The 22784-nt window shown below is 39.4% G+C and overlaps 1 protein-coding gene across 1 annotated transcript; it reads left to right on the top strand.

Moving 5' to 3' along the window:
• Positions 1 to 884: 884 nt before the first annotated feature.
• LOC137267714 (uncharacterized) lies at positions 885 to 21947 on the top strand. The gene is made up of 17 exons (XM_067802175.1): positions 885 to 1035; positions 1619 to 1976; positions 2586 to 3007; positions 3367 to 3600; positions 4087 to 4218; positions 4716 to 4798; positions 4993 to 5113; positions 7000 to 7072; positions 7517 to 7700; positions 14408 to 14712; positions 15831 to 16252; positions 16795 to 17028; positions 18342 to 18476; positions 19050 to 19132; positions 19403 to 19523; positions 21148 to 21220; positions 21711 to 21947. Exons 2-17 carry the CDS (start codon positions 1704 to 1706, stop codon positions 21945 to 21947), a joined length of 3132 nt encoding a protein of 1043 aa, XP_067658276.1. The 5' UTR covers positions 885 to 1035; positions 1619 to 1703.
• The last annotated feature ends 837 nt before the right edge of the window (positions 21948 to 22784 follow it).

The following is a 22784-nucleotide window of genomic DNA, read 5'->3' on the forward strand; positions in this document are numbered from 1 at the left end:
TCTGTATTATATAATGATACCGTGGTGTGTATTTGATACACAACGACGTTGTTGATATTTACAGTTACAAGATATGTCTTCTTACAACCTTAGAATTTGAGAAGTAATATGTGTTCCAGGTTCCCGCGTATTTATGTTCTCACTTTCAATAATTCAATATAAAATACACTATAACACAAGTAAGGAGGGAAAACTATATATACATGTCACCTCTGCATTGTAAACACACAAAGCTTTTACCCTATTAACAAATGACTCTGTGAAGATTACTTTTTTTTGACACCAGATATGCAATTACATTTTGAATAACGCCCAGTTCTGATGAAGAATGAGCAATCATCCTATACAATCTTGAAAAAAATACATTTAAAATATGGAAAGATATTTCACAAGGAATGATATTTTAAATCATAACATATAATACGGTTTAAGCGCAAGAATGTGGAACGGGACCTCTGTTCTGTAATATTGCATTAGTTCATAACATCGTCAAGATGTAACAGCCCAAAGGCACTCTATAACCTCGCCTTGAAGATTCAATCATCAATTTTTGGTTAGTGCATATAGTCAACATTTTAACGATAATGTGTGACACTGTGCTTTTTAATTAGGTACATGCAATTACTCACAACATAATTTTTCGTACAGATGACAGAGTCGTCTCTAGAAGCGACATTCGTTTAGCGGAACTGCGATCCGTGGACAGAACCCAAAAGATGTTATTATGGGTCTGGATCCCGAAGACGAAGGCAGAAATTTTCAGAACATATCGTACAATGTCGATAAAATTGCCTTTGACCATTAATGTATTTTGATTTATTGAGATAATGTATTCTGTAACGTGATTGCGTCCAATATTAATGCTGAACACACAAGCAACAGCCGGTGAGTCAATTATGTCTTCTGAATAGTTAGCACCTCATGACATATCCATCCTGACTAAGTGCTGTCCTTAGTGCTAGCTGCAAAGCGAGGATCCCGGTAACTTCAGAACCACCGTGTACATAAGTCTGCTCCAGAGCTCTTTTGCCAAAGGTATGTCTTGAACTATAATGTTGATATATACCGATTGACAAACATTTCAATTTATTTTGTGCGGATTAAAAGCAGCAAGATGTATTTGGCAGCAAGACGTAACTGGCAACCTTTGATTATTTCAGTACTTCCTCTTTGGTTTTGGAAAATGTTAAGAGCACGAGACGTTTGTCCCAGTGTTAGATTTATCTAGTCTCATAATGTATTTGGACGGTTATTGGACTAATGCAGGATTTTACTTGTTTCGACAGAAATTATCAACGGTTGTCTGTATGCAACGACGACACGTTATGGACAACGGTGTCTTCGTGTTGCCTGGATACGTTGGCATTTAAGATTTGATTCATGCACTGAGAGCATTTACCGTGAAGCCTGAGCGCCTGTTTGCCGCCGCTTACGACAAACATGGGTTGCTGAGGACCAATTCCCGCTCGGATCTTCACGCGTATTATCTGTATGGAATGTTTACTTTACTATTCACGGTTGATAATGGCAGTAAAATAATACAACACTAAATCCACAGGGTTCCTTTACGATATACAGTTTTTGTGAGGTCGTGCAGATAGGTTGGTTTTTGTTTCAGCTGTGTGTAACTTGTCCAGGCAGAGTTCTCTGTGTTGTTCTATGGCCACTGCGAGGATTTTCAAGGACTGTATTTATCCAACATTATGAATTTGGAAGGCCTCATCGAAGGCCTTGGGGGCTTTGGTGTTTATCAAATCATTCTGACTATGACCCTCGCCTCCTCAAAGATAGTTATTGTTCCTACTATGCTTCTGATGGCATTTGCTGGTGTTGAACCCGATTGGTGGTGTACATCACGTGACATGAATCTCAGCCAATGGAACAGGAGTCATATGAGCGGAAGCTATCGGAACTGCTCTTGGGAAGGAACATGTGACCGGAAGTTCAGTGATGCCATGGTTACGGCTGTCTCAGAGGTAACTATGATCTGCAAAATTACGTTTATAACGCACGATATCCACCCTGGCTATTGCTTAAATAGTGGAATTAACTCAATGAATTGGATCAACAACGTACTTGCAAAAGCCACAGTGATTGCAAAATAAGGCGATGTCTGCGGTCTATCTGAATGTTACGAGAAATAGCAAGGATATTAAGACAAGACGGATGAAATGAAACTTGCCTCGGTTTAAAAGATGAAATATCAGTGGTAAAGCTTTTCACTTGTGTTTGAACATATATAATACGGCATTATTTTTTACCCGAATCTTCCAAATGTGAAGGGAGACGTCCCCATTAATACATAAGTACCAACATACGAGACACTTCACGAAATTCAAAGGGAATTACAGCCAACACACATAATATTGAAGTGTTTATTGTGAGTGGTGGTGAGTTTCCCATTAGCATATGTATGTATGTATGTATGTATGTATGTATGTATGTATGTATGTATGTATGTATGTATGTATGTATGTATGTATGTATGTATGTATGTATGTATGTATGTATGTATGTATGTATGTATGTATGTATGTGCTTTTTCACGTCCACATATTAACAAGGCGAACTTTCCTTGATTTCAGTGGAATTTGGTCTGCGGCTTGAGCTGGGTCAGCAATGCAATAATATCCATTCAGATGATCGGTGTACTTACTGGATGCATCATCGCCGGACACTGTGCAGACAAATATGGCCGGAAGATCGTTTTCTACAGTGGATTACTGTTGCTCTTTCTCGGCAATATGGTGTCAGCATTTTCCGTTTCTTGTACCATGTTTACAGCTTTGAGAGCATTTCTTGGCATGGCATGTGGTCTTGTCTTGGCAACTCTATACCTCTATCAGGTAGAATTTGTTACAGCTAAGTGGCGAGTCTTCATCGCGGCTGTGCCGGACTGGCAATTGGCGATGGTGATATTCTGGCTTCTTACAAAATGTCTGCACCACTGGAGATGGCTGCATCTAGGAACGGCAGCTTTGGCATTTCCATACCTCTTTACGTGGTTGTGAGTGGTTGTATAGTAAGAATAATATATATACATATAAATATATATGTGCATAGTTGGCCACATCACCGTGTGTTCGTTTTGGATATTTACATACTAAACATGGTCTCCTTTAATATTTGTCGTAATTGTCACTCATGTTTGACATACACCAGCAGAGGTTATGTCACCAGATAGTGGTAATATTTTCACTGGGTAACGATGAGTGTTCCACCATTAATGGCTTAATTTAAAGAAGGATAATTTAGTTGCAAAAGGGTTTTTGATTGCTGTATACTGTAATCAATCTGGCAAAAAGAAACTACGTTGTCCTTATGGATCTGACCTTGAATTATGAGAATCACCATCTCTGTCTTAAGGTTGATGCCAGAATCTGTCCGCTGGCTTGTTGTAAAAGGACGCCTGGAGGAAGCGAAAATAGTCATCCGAAAAATTGCAGAACTCAACAACAAGCCAATGCCGGACACGTCCATCCTGGAGCTGATTGCACAAGAGGAGAAGGCGGAGGGGGACAAAGCAAAGTCCTATACTTATCTGGATCTGTTTAAGACAAAGGAATTAGGATTGAAAACTCTAATTACTTGTTTCCTGTGGTAAGAGAGACCTACATCTTGATGTATTCGGAACACAACGTTCCATTATCCCATGGTGTCCAGTCCTGATTGCTTCTCAGCGACGATCTTGATCTTTGTGTGTTCTTTGATAGAAATATGTTGCAAATGATTAAGCACTTAAACCTTTATTCCATGTATGCGTATGCGTATGTCAACTCTATGCATTATGCTTATAGCTATTTAACTTACAGAGTAGTACCACAGAAAGATGTTTCAAGCATAGAACTAAATCATCTGGCAAATAATGCAACTGTACATGTGCTGTGTGGCCGTGTGGAAACCAAGTGGCCCCTATTGATCCATCATTTGTTGAATTAAATGAACCATTATTTATGAACTTCTGGAATCTCGGTTTCTCGATGACACCATTATTTCTTAACCCAATTGAATTACGGTAAAAAGCCCAGATACGTCATTATGAATCATTGACATTTTATGGTCATATGCATTTCTTTTTGTTCACAGGCTCACTTGCTCGGGATTATACTATGTTGTTGTTTTCGGCTTAAAGAATCTCTCCGGAGACTTCTACCTCAACCTGTTGCTGACGACGCTCACTGAATTCCCAGTAACACCTTGTGTCCTACTTATCGCGGTGTGAGTGTGCCAGTGCCATGATGACTGGAATGTTATTTCAAATTTTCCGGGCTTGTTTGTCTTTTACCAGCAGACAGTTATCGGTAACTCTTCAATTATTAGAGTTACAATCAACTGAGGCCTTTGAAAGTGGAGATTTGCCAGTTAGGTCTTTATAATTTTGGTACCAATAGTATGAAAAGTGATACAAGATTAAAAGCCATAGTTGTTGTAAGCCTTCACTAGCCACTGAGATTTGGTTTAGTCTTTAATAGTTCATGCCTAAGTAAATGGACCAGGTGGTCAAGCTCATGTCATCATATTCCAATAGGTGGATTGAGTTATTTGAAGATTCGAGTATTTATATAATACTGGTGAATCAGGCGTTAAACAATAAACAATTATCAATGGTGTTAGTTCAGTTCATGCACATGGATGTGCACGGCAATGTAGTTCGTCTGACAAAAGGAATCCAGTGGCTCTCATGGTTTCCGTTCTTACTAATTTCTTTGTTACAGATTTCGAAGGCGGGTTGGGATCGCAGCGTGTTTGTTCGTAACTGCTATTCTTTGCTTTGGACTGGCTGTATCTACAAGATTAGGTAGTAGTAGTAGTAGTAGTAGTAGTAGTAGTAGTAGTAGTAGCATGTAGTGAAGTAGTTCTAGTACTAAAGTAGTCAGTGTGAATGTCTTCTGCAAGAAAGGTATGCGCAGTATCAAAGTAATATGATCTTAGAAGCTATTTCTTGCATGGATATTTACCTATTTGAATTTATGCAAACGCATTTCTCTTTAGCGCCTGCGGAGGAGAAAGGAAATTACGTCAACGCATGCGCGTTAACTGCCAAATTTACAATTTCCGTTGGATGGATAGTTGCCCATACTTTGGGTACAGAACAATTCCCGACAGTCATCAGGTAAACAATGTGTCCAACGCGAAAGTAACAGGCACCCAGTGCTTTATTTCATTGGTTGGTTGGTGTTCTTAGAGCTATATGGCGCAAAGACAGTCGAGTCTGAGCCAGACAATCCAATGATCAACAGCAATATATGCAATAGAGATACGGTACGGTGCAAACCACGTCAGCGAGCCTGACCACCCGGTCTAGTCAGTCGATAAGCGTAGGTTGTTGAAGACAAATTCTAGCCCGGATCTTCACCAGTATTACTTGGAGGAGTCAGAGTACCTGAGTTCACTTATCCGTGTTAAAGGTCACATGCAATAAAACACAACTTTGCAGATTCTGATACCTTTCGCTATACACTTACCGAAACAATACACCAAAAATGGCAATTCAACCTATAAAGTTGAGGAAACGCGATGAAAAAAAAAGCCGCGAAATCGGAGTTCAAAGTATTCTCTAAATTTCCCCCATCGCTGGGAGAAAAAATGGTTCAACAGCTGTGCTGCGTTGCGCCCATAACGCATGCGCAGTGAATAGGTTCGCGGGGCTTGAAACAGTATGTATGCCCAGAAAATGAGGTCGTGAGCAGTATGCAATCTTGGCAATCTTGTTTACACATAGAAGTAAATAATCTACTCGTTACATAAAAAGAACCCATGTTGAAAGCTCAATGTCTGGTTTATTGACACCTATATGTCTGCCTGTCTGTCTGCTAAAGACAATATACAACACATAGCTTCATTCATTGACCACATGCAATTTGAACTTAACACCTATCAGGTTATACGCCATAAACAAAATATATTGATTTATGACTCGTGCACTCGAGTCCTGTCTTTGCCACATTATGTAATTAGGCAGGTGTGATACATGTACACATGACAAACAAACTACATCCATTTTTTTCGGAAGACTGAATCTGACGGAAACTGGTGCAATCTCATTAGTTTCAAGTCCTGCTTTGTACGTGGGCAAATGACAGTTTCCACCCACGCAGTAGTTCACCATCTCTACAGAGATGACTTTTGACAGGGATAACATCTATATAGGCTCCCTGCTTATGATTGGATCGAACGTAAGTTCAGAGAACATGCATTTACAAAACCCAACATCTCTATATGCATTCATTATGGATAACAACTTCTTCTAGTGTGTATGATTTTGTTTAGTAACGGTATACGAATCGATACTGAATTGAACGCATCACATGCAAAAAAAAGCAGTTGTTATCCACAAAGAATCTTACATTCATGTGACTCGACATACTTCTAAACTGCCCATCAAACAGATCATTTCTCTGTACACACAATGAGCCCTCAGTGTATCAGCAAATGAAACAGCCAATCGAAAGCCGTCGTTACACTTGAGTGCACACCCACCCGCTATGACCCTCCCTCCGTTTCGAGGGAAGTAAACCCAAGTAGAAAATATTCCACTTTTGAATCGCGATTGTACGCTTATAATTTTGTTTATTTGCTTTTTTTAGTTTTGCAGCAATGTATATTATATGTCATTAATGAGTGATAATTGTGTTTTAATTATGTTTGATTTTTGGGTTGCATGTGACCATTAAAGTAAGACACGCAACAAAGCTTGCGTTAATCATGCTTTTTCTGACATATTTCGGGTATGCTTGAAGTAATCTTCAATGCGTCATTAGAACTCATTCACATTCACACGTTACAAACAATAAAGGAATATCTTTCTATAAATTAATTCGCAAAACAGGAATAATTGTGTTAATTAAATATAAATATTACATTACAAATATCATTTAAACCTTATCGATGTGTGTGTGTGTGTGTGTGTGTGTGTGTGTGTGTGTGTGTGTGTGTGTGTGCGTGTGTGTGTGTGATTAATGTGAATAACAGTTGTATATTTCATTATTGTTTATCAAGAAACCTGGCCTTTGGTGCTCAGAATTCGGGTGGAAGGATCGGTGCTATTCTTGCAGGTCAAATTCTGTCTCTCGTGAGTATCTAGACTTTTTTATTGACTACACCCTGCGGTTGATTAGTTTGACTAGGAGTACCTAAGTGGAACACCTGCTGGTTAAATTACTACTCTTGTGTCTACACACATATTCTCTTCTATTACCAAGAATCATGGTCAGAACGCGATCTACACGTCAGCAGGATGCATAGTATATGCTTCTTAACTTGTCTGATTTCTAATGGTACCAATTTCAATACTCCAGAAATGTCTATGTAAAATAGAAAACACCTCAATCTCATACGTAGTATTAAAAACATCAGCCAAAACATGCTTTACTGAGTTTCGACAGTCGTACTTCCCTCTGCGAGAACCATCGTCGTTGTTATAAAGGCTACATATTAATACCATCGTACTATAGCAAAGCGAAATTAGTATTATATCTGAACTTTGCTCTTTATGTTCATCCTTTGAATTTTTCAGAGCATAAATAGTGACCTCATGCTGCCATACATAGCTTTGGGAGTCTTGGTTTCCCTCGCTGGTGTTGCTACCTTCGGACTTGAAGAGACAAGTGGCAAAGCCTTGGAAGACACATTGCATTCTTCTGTATGGCAGACTAATGAAAAAGGACACCTACTCCAAAGAGGCAGATCTAAAGATCCATGTGCTAACGGAAAATGACTTTCTTGATGATTCGGTCATTCATAGAAGAATGGGAAAACATTGCGAACAAATAGGATATTCAGCTGGCTCAATGGACCGTTTGCATCTATTTTTCACCTGTACACTGCACTTTCAGTTTTTCCCTCGCTTTAACGAAGCATGAAGTAAACCTTTCGCATAAATGGCAAAGAAACAGTAATACTAAGAATGCTCTCATATCCACGCACATTCTCTGCTCACGGCGCAACGTACATTACTATCTCCGGTCATAGGACACTATGCTACTTTCTGATATTGTCAACTCCCCGGGGATCATGCAACTCCCCAGCATACATCACTATTTGACAGCCACCGCATTTTTAAGATAAAGGATGAAAGCATGGGACAATGAAATATTAAACCACGAACGTCCAGACAATATAAATACTGTAAATGGGTGACGTGCTGGGCGTACAATTAATACTGTGACAATACGAATAAGTCTCTGACTCGCAAGTCCGATGACGATATTGAACACTGTACCGTGACAGGTCTTTGTCCTCAAACATGCATAACTGTACAGCGTAGATCTGACATTTCATTCTGGTATACCTTATACTTACTATGAACTCTTTATATCTTAAATGTGATAACAATATTGATAAATACCCCTCAAGCCCTTGATGTTTGTATGTGAATAACTTATGAGAGCCAATACATACTGTCAGTGGTTAATGGTTGCGTTTCATCTTATCAAGCAATAGTTGGCATTTGGGCGATACAATGTGCATCCATGCAATCCAGAGCCTAGATTTTTTAAGCACTCTCAGGGCTAAGGTAGTCGTAATTTAATGTTAATGTGCGGTGCTTACAACTATCTTAATACAAATAGGGCATAATAGACCCAGCATGATATTTGAAGGAAGTTGTATTGCAAACACAAAGGGAAACATTTTCTTCCAAATTCGCATGTTAAACATTAATGCAAGAGGAGACTGAAACGGTCTCGTCTAACTACCATCTTAAGAACACCTGAAACAATCTGCATATATTAGTCAATACTTTCCGCGCTTATACGATGCATTTGAACCAAACATACATACACGTTGCATAATTCTCCTGGCATTTGTGTTGATGGAAATGGACAAGAACTGGCTGCCACGATGGCAGGATGTCATGGTGTTAGTTTGAGACGAAGGAAACTCTCTTTCGTAGTCCACAAGAAGTATCATCCAGTGAGTGAGTTTGCCGTATGTCGCTTTTAGCAATATTCCAGCAATATCGCAGCGGGCGACACCAGAAATGGCCTTCAAACGTTGTATCCACGTGGGAAATCGAACTTAAGGCTTCGGCGTGGTGAGCGAATAGTCTAACCACTAGGCTACACCATCGCCCCTCAAGAAGCATCAAGTATTGCTTGTCCGATTGTACCTGAGACAGAAAATCACTGCCCAGCTTCCAAAGACCAATAATTTGGACAAACATCGGAATAATGCAAATCATATTCTAGTAACGTTGTGGGAAAAAGACATTCAAAGACGTGATGTTCAAACGAAGAATCAGGAATTCAGAGAATAGAACTCCAAACCCTATGTCCGTGATCGTTTACATTTACCAGTAAACATATGAGTACAAGACTCCTCGTAATAGAATGTTTTGGGGCACTTTTGCACTCATATATTTGAGATCCTCGTGTTAAAACGTATGATGAAATGAAACATTCCATAGTCTGCTTTAACCAAAGAAGCAGGGCGTAATAAGTGTCACATCAAATTGGCAAATGCGAAGAATGAAATGCAGACTGTATAAACCAGTAATAGATCGAGTTTATGTGCAATGTGTTGAAAAGAGCATTGATTCTCTTCAGTGTACTTAACTAGAAAGAAGTCGGCTACCTGAAAAGTGAAACAAAGGTCTTTTTCTTTGCCTTCAGTACCAGTCACTTAAGCTGGCAATCTGTAATTTGGGACGACAACGTAAATATGACATGACATGTGGTTTATTAAATGTATTTAAAGGTCCAGCTTCTTGCCAGTGGATGCCCGGCACGTAAAAAAACGGTATCATATTATAATCTGGCAATGCGATTCTTTTTGTTTCTGACTTCTCCATGCTTGTCGTTTTGCCTCAGAGGTGCATACATGGTACGAGTACCAGCTTGGCGTCTAAGGTTCGGTACCTCCGTGTCGGTTGGGTACAAAGGGTATTCGAGCATGCTGTCGTGGCAACAACCCTGTGGTGTCCTAGTGTCTCAGGGATGGGCAACACTCCACGGACAGTTCGTTTCGCTGCCTATTTAGCGTGTAGAGGTGACAAGGGCCCTTGCAGCTACCTCGATGATTAGGATAGTTACATACACTTAGAAGGCATACAGAAGCTGCCATTCAAGAATAAGACGTTATGGATGTCATTAGCTGAGCTGAGATTATGTTGTCTTATACTTAAATAATTGTCCTCCAACACTATTGTAACATCATGGTATTGCACAAGTTGAAAGTGGGTGAATGTTCAGTGGGACAGGTTAATTAGCATTCTGAGACACGTCGGCACGTGAGTGAGCAATATCCGAGCCGTTCTTACAATACTCTTGTAGAAGATTCTGCTCTACTGTGCCCGGATCACCAGTAAGAGTATAGATTTTTTCCGTATCTACAGCTGGAACATCCGTTCAAGTCCGTTTGAACGTACCTTTACGAACGTGCCACGTACAATCAACGAATTTTCCAATACATGCAGATCAATTTGGGGAGATAATGTGAGTATTTAAATTTGTTCACAAACATAAGTTTTTTTATTTTTTTTTTAATTGGTACCCAAGACAAAAATAATACAGATACACAAGTGCAAGGCTGTAATACATACAGTTTAAAGTAATGCAGCTGCATAAAATACAGGTGACCGATTATTGTAATGATATTTTTATAAACATGCATGAGGCATTAATTAGACGATGTATAGATACTGTCAAGTACAAATCAATACAGTATGAGTACTGGGGCAAGTAAGCTCCATTTATGGTGGAAGTTGTTTATTCTATTACTTTTTTGGATATATGATAAGGTTTGAGCCACCTGACATTCCCAGCGAACACAACGCAAACTCTCATTTACATCTTTGCACAAACAACACAGACCGTTGTCAACTTTTTTTTCATTCTGACCAATTCCATTTTTGTGTAAATAACGCCTTGTAGATTTCGTAACGGTTACGAATTTACCGTGACAAACTATGTCCCCCCCCCCCCCCTCTTGTGAACCAGCATAACAGAACAAAGACAAGTTTAAAATTTTCTGATAATGTATTAAGGCAATGATGTGAGCAAGTTATACAAAGTCACAAGTCAATATCACAATATCGATTGCAAATACAATTCAAGTGAGACAAAAGCTAAGGCAATGGGTCACAAAATATAATATAGCAAACTCACCAAAGTCGTAGTACGAGGGAGAAACAGTTATGTAGAATGAAAACATAGCGAGCGATCTGACAGCAGTTTCAGGCGTTGACGGATATGTTGGGGATGTAACTCCAGTGAATCTGTATCGCTCTCAACACGGCAACTAGCCTTCATATATACTTGAAGTCGTTTCCCGAAAGTACGAGCACTTACTGCCATCACCAAAACTGCAGAATGCACTGGAAACAGTCTCCCGGAAGTAAACAAACAGGAAGTCAAGGGCAGAAAATTCCCGGACAAGCCTGCTGCCAAAATCCAAAAAATTCGGATCATTATAATTATTATTCAAAACGCTAAACATTGTGACCCAATAATAATTATTACTTAATTAACAACAAAATATACAGAAAATACACACTCGTAACAAAATCTATACTGAAAGTCTTGGAGTAAAGTGATAGTGCTCCAGTTTATAAGTAATGGGCTGTCTTTACTTGATTTTAGAATACTGGTGATGACTTTTAATGCTTGAAGGCATTTCATTCTTTTCTGATACATTTCTAACGAATCTATAAATCCATACTTGTAATTCCTTCAAACAAAAAAAAAAAAAAGATTTCGGTCAAGACATTCATATTGATGAATCTGCCTCCATTATCATACAAAATGGGGTTTGCAGTCCATCATAGCACCATTGAGATTTAATTCTAGAGTGTTACCGTACTTATTAATAATGATGTTGATCTCAAGATACATAGGACCCTAATAGATAACAATGGCAATTATGTTATCGCTGATATTTCAAAAGAAGACATAAGATTAACACTAACTAATTTCTATGGACCTAATTATGATGATCCTCAATTTTGCATCAGTCTGTTTGATAATATATATCTTAAAATTTGAAAATGATTCATTGGCAGTAGTTGGAGACTGGAACCTAGTGCTGGATCCCACAACTAATCTTGAGAATTGTAAGCATGTGGACAATACAAAATCGAGAAATATTGCAGTAGAATTTATTGAAACTGATTGACATTTAAAGAAAGTTAAATGATACATCGAAAAAACATACCTGGTGGAAAAAAACCAAGACAACAAACCAGACTTGATTTCTTTATTGTATCAGAAGACATTTTCAATATTTCGTTGTTACTGAGGTGACATACCAGATAGTGGTAGACATGTAAACTCTTCAGAAATACAAAAAACGCTCAGATATTTTCAACAGTTCCTCTGGATGTGTGTTAACAGCAGCCGTCATTAAAACAATTCATAGGTTGGAATCCCGTTATTCATTGCGCGTTTGTACACGTGTATCATAAACAAATCAAAACGACGCGTGAAAAGAGCATGCAAAAAACGCTTTCCAAGTACGACATGTGCAATATGTCCGAGTAGAGATGCCAAGACTGGAGAAGCACGGGGAGCCCCAGTCCTCCTTTGCAAGACACAGCATTACCACAACAGCACCATATCGCAATCATGGCACTCCTGGTCTGGACACATTCATCTAGGTCTGTCATCAATGTCTTTCATTTGCTACACCAACAGACACTGCAACACAATTGGGAATTCGAATATATCTACCAAATGTTAAACCTGTCCTGATACGACCACACCAACAACGACATGTTCAATGATTCGACAGAGTACTGTCATGGAATCTGGGGAACTGGCGACGCTTTTTTTTCAATGATGAATCGAGTTTCCTCCAGTATTGATGGGATGGGAGACAACTCGTCTATCGACGTGGACACGAACGTTCTGTGCCACATTGCGTTCGACATGTCGAGAGATTGGGTAGAAATACGCCATAGTGTTGGGATTTGTCCTAAACGGATGTATCGAACCGAATATCGTGGTAATTCGAGGCAATCTTACATCAAACAGCTACATCAACCAGCTCCTCACACTTTTAACAACCAGAGGGAGCTGTTTCAACGCAACAAACCGCGACCCCAGACAGCTCGCGTAACAAATGCCCATTGTACCAATGCGAACGTCAGTGTCCTTCCCTTGCCTTCCAAATCGCCTGATCTTAATTAGATCGAGCATCACTGGGACGTGATCGACACGTCGCTACCGTCTTCTTGTAGACTTGCCGACGTGTTACAGGAGGAATGATGAAGAATTCTCCAAGCAAACATCCGACGGCTTGTGCAATCCCAAGGCAGCGTCGCGCAGTGACGGCTGAAATGGTTGGTGTCACCGTGCATTGACCTTGTTACAATGAATAATTTGTCGTAGAAAATGGTATAGGAACTCCCCTCAGAACTAGCAAAGTATAACACTTACAAGTCTTGAATATTCAATTATATGTATTCAGAAAGCAAGATCAAGGTACAAAGATTCACAATAGAGATTTCATGTACAATGCAAATGAGTCAAATATAAAGTAATGGGGCACAAATGTAATATCAACTCAATTTAGAATTTTCTCGTGGTCTCCCGCACAACTAATCAAAACACACACTCAAAGGGAGGTAACTCTAAAGCGATATCTTAAAGCCTGCTGCCGAAGTACGAAAAGCATTGAACAGTTATGATACGAAATGTGACCAAAAATAATTATCACTCAAAACTTTAAACATTGTGACCCAAATAATAATTATTGCAGAAAATACACTATCGTAACAACCTGAACGCCCTCTTGTGTCCACACATTTTCAGTGACCGAACTGAATTAACTGTGTTGATGCTTAATGGACCTATTTACACGTAAATATGTTTAATGCATTTCCTTATTTGGGCCTGTGCGTTTCTTTTTTTAAGAGTTTATATATATCCCTGTGGCTGAATCGACTGTAGTGTGTATTGATTACTTTCATGGTAGCGTTGCCTGTATATTTATCAAAACAATTAATCGACAAAACAAATACGCTCATTGCGCATATCATGTCAGGTTTCTATTCACCACAAATAAACTTCAGCTATCGTTGTCAATCCAGTCATGTACTACAGACAACTTCATTCGTTGCGAGATCTTCTGAACTGAAACGATGTCTTGTAAGAATCGTTAATCCTTACGGAAAAAACCGTAACCGAAACCGGTGTGGAATTGATCTCAGCACAACCAATGCTAGTCGTAAGAGATGACTAACGAGATCGGGCGGTTAGGCTTACTGACCTGCATTGAACGATGCTCATGATGTTGATCATTGGCTAGTATGGCCTAAACATATTATTTACGGACTGCTGAAATAAAGCTGGAATTATGCTGAGTGCGGCTTAAAACACCAAACAAACCAACCTTACGTAAAATCCACGTTTTAAAGAAATAACAATTCTTGCCCTTTGTGCACGGATGTTTGTAGAATTCACCTACAAAGGCAGTCCCACATTCGCTCAGTACGTGAAAGGCATGCATTTGGAAACTCTCATTGACGACCTTGGAGGATTTGGTGCGTACCAACTGATTCTGGTCCCGATATTGGCGTTATCCACGCTGGTACTTGCCCCTACCATGTTGATGATGGCATTTGCTGGCGTGGAACCTGACTGGTGGTGTGCGTCACAAGATCTACAATCCAGGCCGTGGAACATGAGCTATGCGAACGAGAGTTACCAAAATTGTTTTTGGAACGGAACATGTGAAAGGAAGTTCAGTGATTCCATGGAGACGGTTGTCACAGAGGTAAATATGTGAAAACTGTTGGGTTTTTTTGTTTGTTTGTTTTGCTTGTTTGTATTTTTTTAGTTTTTTTTGCTTACCCTGTAAAAGGCAAATAATACGTATGACAACATCTTGTTTATTGTATGTCACGATGTTTCTGGTCTATTCCTTGCCACTTCGTACATTGATACAAACAAGATACATAAATGAGTATATATACTAAATTGTAAAAGAAGAGCTAGTGTTGAGTGGTGTATGCAAGAACGATGTGATGAAAGGGTGAGATTTATAGACTATGGATCTATGCCCAGAAACGTTGTGGTATCAGTTCATCTGCCGGAGAGACAAGGAATGGCCCATAAAACGTTGTGACATCAATAAACAATAAGTTGCCACCCAAATAATATGCCTTTTACTTCAATACCAACTTTTAAATGCCTCTAAAAACCCAGAAGAAAATGAGAATCCCACAGCAATGAATGAACGAGCGAGTTGGTTTTGATAAGGGTATGGTCCCAACACACCGGAATAATTACGGGTGCGCATCGGGATTCGAGCCTACAGCTGAATGTTTCGAGCGTACCAAAAGGTAAATATGTCTTGCAGAAGCTCTAATATCAAATATACTGACTGTTAAGATTTCATTTTAAGCTTTGCTATTCAGAATCAAAGGCCTCCAGCTCTGAGGACATGAATATATACTACAAACAAAAAGTATGGGAACACCTTAAACTTTGACAGTCATTACTTTTTACGGTAAATTCTTTCTGTATGCTTCATGGACACTTTAAACGACATTATGGAACATGCATTGGAGCAACTTATTCGTTGTGTTTGATTGAAATGAAACATTGTCCAAAACAGAGAAAATCACGGGTGCTGAAACACACCAGCACCATGTTTGATTCAAATACCCAAACACAACAGTCTAGTACATGTGGAAGACGGACCTCCCACATCCACATGAATTGTTTCAAAAAAAACTTGGCAAAAGGTGACAAACACTATACAAATGGCATGAAATAATAAAATGCACTTCGTCTTCCACTGCTAATGCACTTTCATCGGACATCATCGGTGAAATGATTACACACTAAGTGCAGCATTACATATGCCTTTGCACTTTTGCCTAATTTCAGTGGAACTTGGTCTGTCAGATGAGCTGGATCAGCAATGCAATGATATCCATTCAAATGGTCGGTGTGCTGGTTGGCACAATGATAGCTGGCTATTGTGCAGACGCATATGGTCGGAAGAAGGTTTTCTACATTGGACTTCTTCTTATCTTCGTTGGAAATACAGCTTCGGCCTTCTCTGTTTCCTGGATCATGTTTACAGTTTTACGAGCGGTTCTTGGCATTGCCTGTAGCTTTATATTAAGTACAGTATACCTCTACCAGATCGAGTTTGTTGGGAAGAAATGGCGAGCATTTGTTTCATCTCTTCCATCGTGGCCGGTGTCGATCATGATATTCAGCCTCATGGCGAAATGGCTGCACCATTGGAAATGGCTGCATCTCTCAATGGCAGTTTTGACAGTTCCCATCCTCCTTACTTGGTTGTAAGTAAAAATATGTTATTATATGTAAAATGTTGATTGAGCTTAGTTTTAAGAGGCTTTAAGTAATATTACAGCAATATCACGGCAAGGATGATAAATGACTTTCACACATTGTGGAATCGAAACCAGGTTTTCCGGCGTGAAGAGCGTATGATTACCCACAAGATTCCTATATATTCAAATCATGTATCAAATCGCACAAAAATTACAAAAGTTATCACTCTTCTTTGCCCACCTAATAAAATCTTTAACCATTGAACCGAAGAAGGTCTCTCAGAAATATCGTGCAAGTCCTGTGATTTCGCACCATGTTACTACTGAGATCTTACTTATGCCGTGAGACAGTTGTTCGATTCAAATTATACCATTTCATTACAAAAGTAAAAAAACCCACCGTGTTTGATCACATGACACATGTCACAATGAATTTGATACTTTTATTTTGTCATATCGATTAAAGTAAAACAATGGGATTAGCTTTAAACATTTTTTAGATTAAGCTTTAAATCTTTCCTAAACTCGTGGCTTATGTTTTTGCAAAGCTTTGTTCCAGAATCCCTCCGTTGGCTGGCGGTAAAGGGCCGAGTTAAGGAGGCGAGGCGTGTTATCATCAAGATGGCGGCCTACAACAAGAAACCAGTTCCTGATACTTCAATACTTGATCTGATCGCGGAGGAGGAGAAGGCAGAGGGGAACAAAGCCAACTCCTACTCCTATAAAGATTTGCTGAAGACAAGGAAACTAACTCGGAAAACAATATTTTCGTGCTATATCTGGTAGGTTGATCAGATTATGAATTATACTGTCTGTGATTCACTGAAAATGCGTTTCGTTATGATATTTAAGTAATCCCTGAATGTGACTTTGTTAGGAATAGTAATGTGTACCATCATCAAATGATACTCCAGACGAAATACACTGGTATTTGCATGGTTAAGTGAATACCGCAGCTTAGCAGTATGTCGTCAGGTCACTTCTTGTGGCTGAATATATACTAAATTAGAATCGGAAAAAGAAAACGGATACAATTCAAAATCTCGCGCGTCCCAAACCTTGAAATACGCATATCCCAGCTTGCACACGTTTTCAGAAGGCTGCAGATGGGGAAGTTCATTCAGCAAATTTACATTGAGGAAACTCATCACAACGTCGTAACAACCTTTCCGATACTTTAGTGTCACGATGGAGTGCATGAGATGATTTTTCAGTCTTCTCAGCTAAAGCTTCAGAAAACACACGACCAAAACAACTGCTGGGAAAACTGTTCGAATATTATCGTGAAATATGCCGTCAGACAATAAAATATGTCAGCATTAAAAACATTGACCCTGTGGTTGTTTTGGGACGTAATCATGACGTGTCACAAAGTCAAGCCACGCCTTTGTGACAACGAAACAACGAAAGCATAACGTTGTGTGAGCGTGAAATTGTTAGCTGGGATCAATTTCTTACTTGTATGCGCACGAAATATTTCTTTCGGTCAAACATAGTTGTATTCCCATGAATTCCTTTAAAACATAAACCTCATCGTAATGATATATCAAACTAACATGAAGTTTCGACTCAGTTATTATGTTTTCATGGATCATTTCAAAGCATGTTAGTACAATGAACCAATGAGCACCCGACATGCCAGCTTGTAACTGACCGACATGCTGGAACAACGAATGCATAAATTAGTATGAACGCATACTGTAGCAGTCACAGTACACAACTGTACAATTATGCAACATATGCCATAAGGCTGCGATCGTGATGATTAGAAGACATGTAGGAGAGATATTTTTGCAATGATATAAATTAAAGAGGTATTTTTCGAAGACAGTTGCTGTCACTGATCATTTTCATCATTGTTATAAGCGTATTTACATGACACTATAGTCCATCCCAGCTACATGCATGCTCAAAACGCTTTGTTTTCCCCCAAGCATTCATTGTATTGTCAACCTGGGGATCAAACAAATCTTGCCGCCACGGGGCGCACCAAGCTAATGTGATTTTCCCAACCTCACACACTTATGATGTGGTTATTGACTGTAAATGTCCCTGAAATGAGAATAATTTACAGGAGAAATTCATTTTCCCCCAGGTTTTCTTGCTCAGTCGTGTACTATGCCATTAGCTTTGGGTTGAAGAATCTGTCAGGTGATTTCTACCTCAACATGCTCCTTATGGCCCTGACTGAGTTGCCAGTAACGCCTTGCATCGTCCTCGTCACGTCTCTGTGAGTCTGCATCAAAGAGTTTGTGTAATGCTTTCCTCTGTCTTTTCCAGAAATGTGTTGCAAATGAAAAAGCAAAGACATTTCCGAAACTAAGGTTATTGATACACCGACCAAACACAATTGATGTTAAAGTGTTTATAAACTGTTTCCAGAGTGCGAGCAATATCTTTGGAAAGTGGTAAAAACTTCACTAAAAATATCAATGAGAAGGGAAAGACGTGGACAATGAGAAATACAGCTAATCATTGATTAAATTACAACAGGCATGCAAACAAGTTTGTCAACATCATAGCCATTTTAGAAACATGAAAAATGTATCCTGGAATCGAATGAACTGAATTCGGTTCGACTCTGTGACGCCAATCTTTCTTAACGAGGTCTCTGGTGAGTCTTTTTTTTTGTCCATTTACCTGATTCATTTCGTTACAATGTATCCCTCCAAACCGGATTCCACGAAAACCTGATGGACAAAGATGCAAAAACGTCATCACATTGAAATATGAATTTCCCTGTTCAAATAAAATCATTTTTCATCCATTCCACACTGAAAAACATTCTTGGATCCATGTTCAGATTCGGAAGGCGCATTTGTGGCTCCGTGGCGTTCCTTCTAACGGCCGCAGGATGCTTTGGCCTGGCGATATCGACACGGTTAGGTGAGTCTGTGACTTAAATACATATTCCTGTAAAACAAACGGTCGACCAAGTGAGACAAAGGTGTGCTGCAACACTGCAGTGACAAAACACATACACACACAGACACACAGACACACAGACAGACACACAGACAGACACACGCACACACACACACACACACGATTTCGCCAGGTGCATAAGCTATGCGCATTTAAAGACCAAGAAATAGTTCAAATACATGCACAGAAAACGTCGCTTCTTTAAGAACCAGTCGCTGCTTTGTCCCACAGCTCCGGAGGAGGATAAAGGGAACTATATCAACGCATGCGCACTGATGGCCAAGTGTGCAACATTTCTGGGATGGCTGGTTATACAGGCTTTGTGTGTAGAACAGTATCCAACTGTTATCAGGTATGAGATGTCGTCCTGGAGCAAATTCATGTTCTCCGTTAACACCTGGTGTCATCACTCATGTTCAGCGGTACGTTCATGTTCTCCGTTAACACCTGGCGTCATCACTTATGTTCAGCGGCACATTCATGTTCTCCGTTAACACCTGGCGTCATCACTTATGTTCAGCGGCACATTCATGTTCTCCGTTAACACCTGGTGTCATCACTTATCAGCGGCATATTCATGTTCTATTCACATCTCTTTTACTTTTGCGCCCTTGTCGGACATTCGCGATTAATTATTTGTTGGACGTTATATTTTTGCAACAGAAGCAATATTTTGCATTAATATTTATCTTCTTGCCCACAGTGATATACAAGTGTCATGGCGTGGAGTGCACCATCAACATCGCTAGGGAACGTTTGCAGAAATCAAAATGTCCGCCTCGCAAAATTGATGCTTATGACCATTTTGTTGCATATAGTACAATTCTTAATGTGAATATTTATAATGCCTCGGTGCACCGCGTCACATCAAAGACAGATTAAATCAAAACGAAAAGCATTCATGGGTAAAAAATATCCATATTTTAAAGAACAACAAACTGTTTATATTAATTAGTATGGGAGAACGTGTTTGAAACGTCACCGCCAGTATATTGGTATCAGTGAATTTTCTGCCGAAAAATATTCTATTGACTTGCCCAAAGAAAAGCTGGTGATGATAACTATTTGAATGGTCCTCTTGAAAGGGTAAATGATGTAAAGGGTGTGACACTTCTTTGACACTCACATCCGTTTCTCAAGATTTGAATGAAAATTTATTTATGTCGTAATATAGCAATTTATGTAGACTGCTTCTCATCACTTATGTTTACTTCAAAACATTAATGTTTTAGGGATGGGACGGGTCCAAATTTTCTACCCGAGTAAACCACTCCCAATTACCCTATCCTACCCGGATATACCTTGTGGTAATCTCTGACATCAAATTTGCAAGAAATGACAATAGATTCTTCAGCACGGAGGCTAAAATGTCGAGTTTTCCTGCATCTTAAACATGCATTTTTTTCAAAAGATATGGCTGTATGTCTAAATCTTCAACGACAATATTACCGTTTAATCGTGAAAGAATAACATATTACGGGTACCCGGGGCCAAGTCATTACCCACCCGTCCCGGGTGTCCGAGTTACCCGTCACAGCCCTAGAATATTTCAAATGTGTGTGGAGTGTATTTTCCATGCTTTATCCCCCATTCATTGGTATGGCAGCCACTTGAGAAAGTCACCACTATTGTTTATCCGTTAAGATCAGGATACCCCTGATGATAAGAGACGACTGACGGCATCGGGTGGTCATGATACATGCTATCGTATCCCAAATGCGTATTCAATGCTCATGATGTTGATCAGTGGATTGTCTTGTCCAGATCTGGTTATTTACAGACCAACTCCATGTAGCTGGAATATTGCAGAGTGAAGTGTTACACACCAGACAAGCACCACGCCACTAATGCGCCAAGAGACACCAGCGTATAACCAAACACATTTCTACTTCCAAGATTATCACACCTTACGAAATGTACAGTCACAGAAAACAGTATTATCCCACTAACTATTATTTATTTTTGTGTGCTCAAAGGAATTTGGGATACGCTGCTATGAATTGCGGTGCACGAATTGGCGGTATACTCGCAGGTCAAGTCTTGACTCTGGTGAGTGGCTCCATGGCATTCAGTTTTCATGAGCACATAAAAGTAGATATGTTCCATTTCTAGTCGCTCGTTCTGTAATTTCTTGAGAGTGAGTATTATCATCTACAACGCAAGCACTGCGTGAAGTAAAGAAGTGTTGACGTGAAAGTAAAATTTGGTACTCCGTCAGCCTGTTGCATGTGGTTCTGTCTTTAACTGACATCAATCCAAGAACACACGAAGCAGTCATCATGTCTGTCTACAGCCGATTACGCAGATGCACAAATCGAATATGGTTGTTTGTAGCATAGACACATCTTTGATCAATCTTCACACCTAACTCTGTTATTTGTATTAATATCTTCACACACGTCTGGAATTTGTGTCTTTTTAATCAGTATAACTACGGATGCATATATTTTGAACAGTTGAAATGAATGCAACACCCATATTGTTATGTACATATCGACATCGTGTATGTTTAACAGATACTTATCTCATGTCATTTCAGGGTGGAAATAAGGATCTGATGGTGCCATTCATTGCACTGGGAATCATTGTGTTCCTCACAGTGCTTGCTACACTGGGGCTTGATGAAACAAGGGGAAAAGCTTTAGAGGACACCATGAAAACCTTTACATCGGGGATGACTGAGCAAGAGAAGGTGCTCATAGTGGAAGAACAACCGGCATCCACACGTCCTTACGATAACCAGACTGGCATGCATGCCGAACACACTGGGGACTAAAACTGAAAAAAAAAAACGCTAAGTTTTTGCGTAAGCACAAAATACATGTATTCTTTCGTGTACATATTCAATACCGTATGATTAAAAATTGATTAGAATTCTTTATTGACAACTGACTATTTCTATACAAAAGTATCAACACATGCATTCTGATTTTTTTAGCAATATGGAATCGAGAATCTTGATTTAAACATACATTATTAGCCATACTGGCGAGGAGATTCTGTGTGATATCTCTGTATATTTGCACACTGTGCTATTTAGTGATTCTCGGTTATGACTGGTCGATCGTATATTTGTACATTTTCATTAGATGCCGGAACTACTTTTACATCACAACGTTCCTCCATAATACTTCATCGATTCATTGATGAATTCGCCGTGTTGTAATCGTTCAATAAAACTGAAATTAATCATTACAAATGTGTGTGGTTAATGATATCGCCATCAAATCATTTTGGAAACTATCGAATTGTATTGTGTTCCATGACGTTTTGTGGTTAGTATGCGACTAATTATAGGTTTCATCCGTACATGAATACAGCATTTACATATGTAAACCTTTGAATATGTGAAAGTCACATCGCCGTAAAAGCCATGTTTAAAATCGGATCGGAATTCTGAGTCCATTTCTTAGAGTCAATTTGTAATAATAATTGTGCCTGGGTTCTACGGAAGCACAACCCTTCTGACCACCGGGTAATGCAGAAGGCTGTAGTATTGGGGAGCCTTCATATTCTCCGGAAAGTTCTTTGAGGGTTTGACTAGGCAGTGTTTCCTGGGAGACGTCCAATGCGCTGTCTGGGCTGAGTGTAGCGCTGATGATGAGCCTTACAG

The sequence above is a fragment of the Haliotis asinina genome, chromosome 16 (genome assembly GCF_037392515.1).
Source record: "Haliotis asinina isolate JCU_RB_2024 chromosome 16, JCU_Hal_asi_v2, whole genome shotgun sequence".
NCBI lineage: Eukaryota > Metazoa > Mollusca > Gastropoda > Lepetellida > Haliotidae > Haliotis > Haliotis asinina.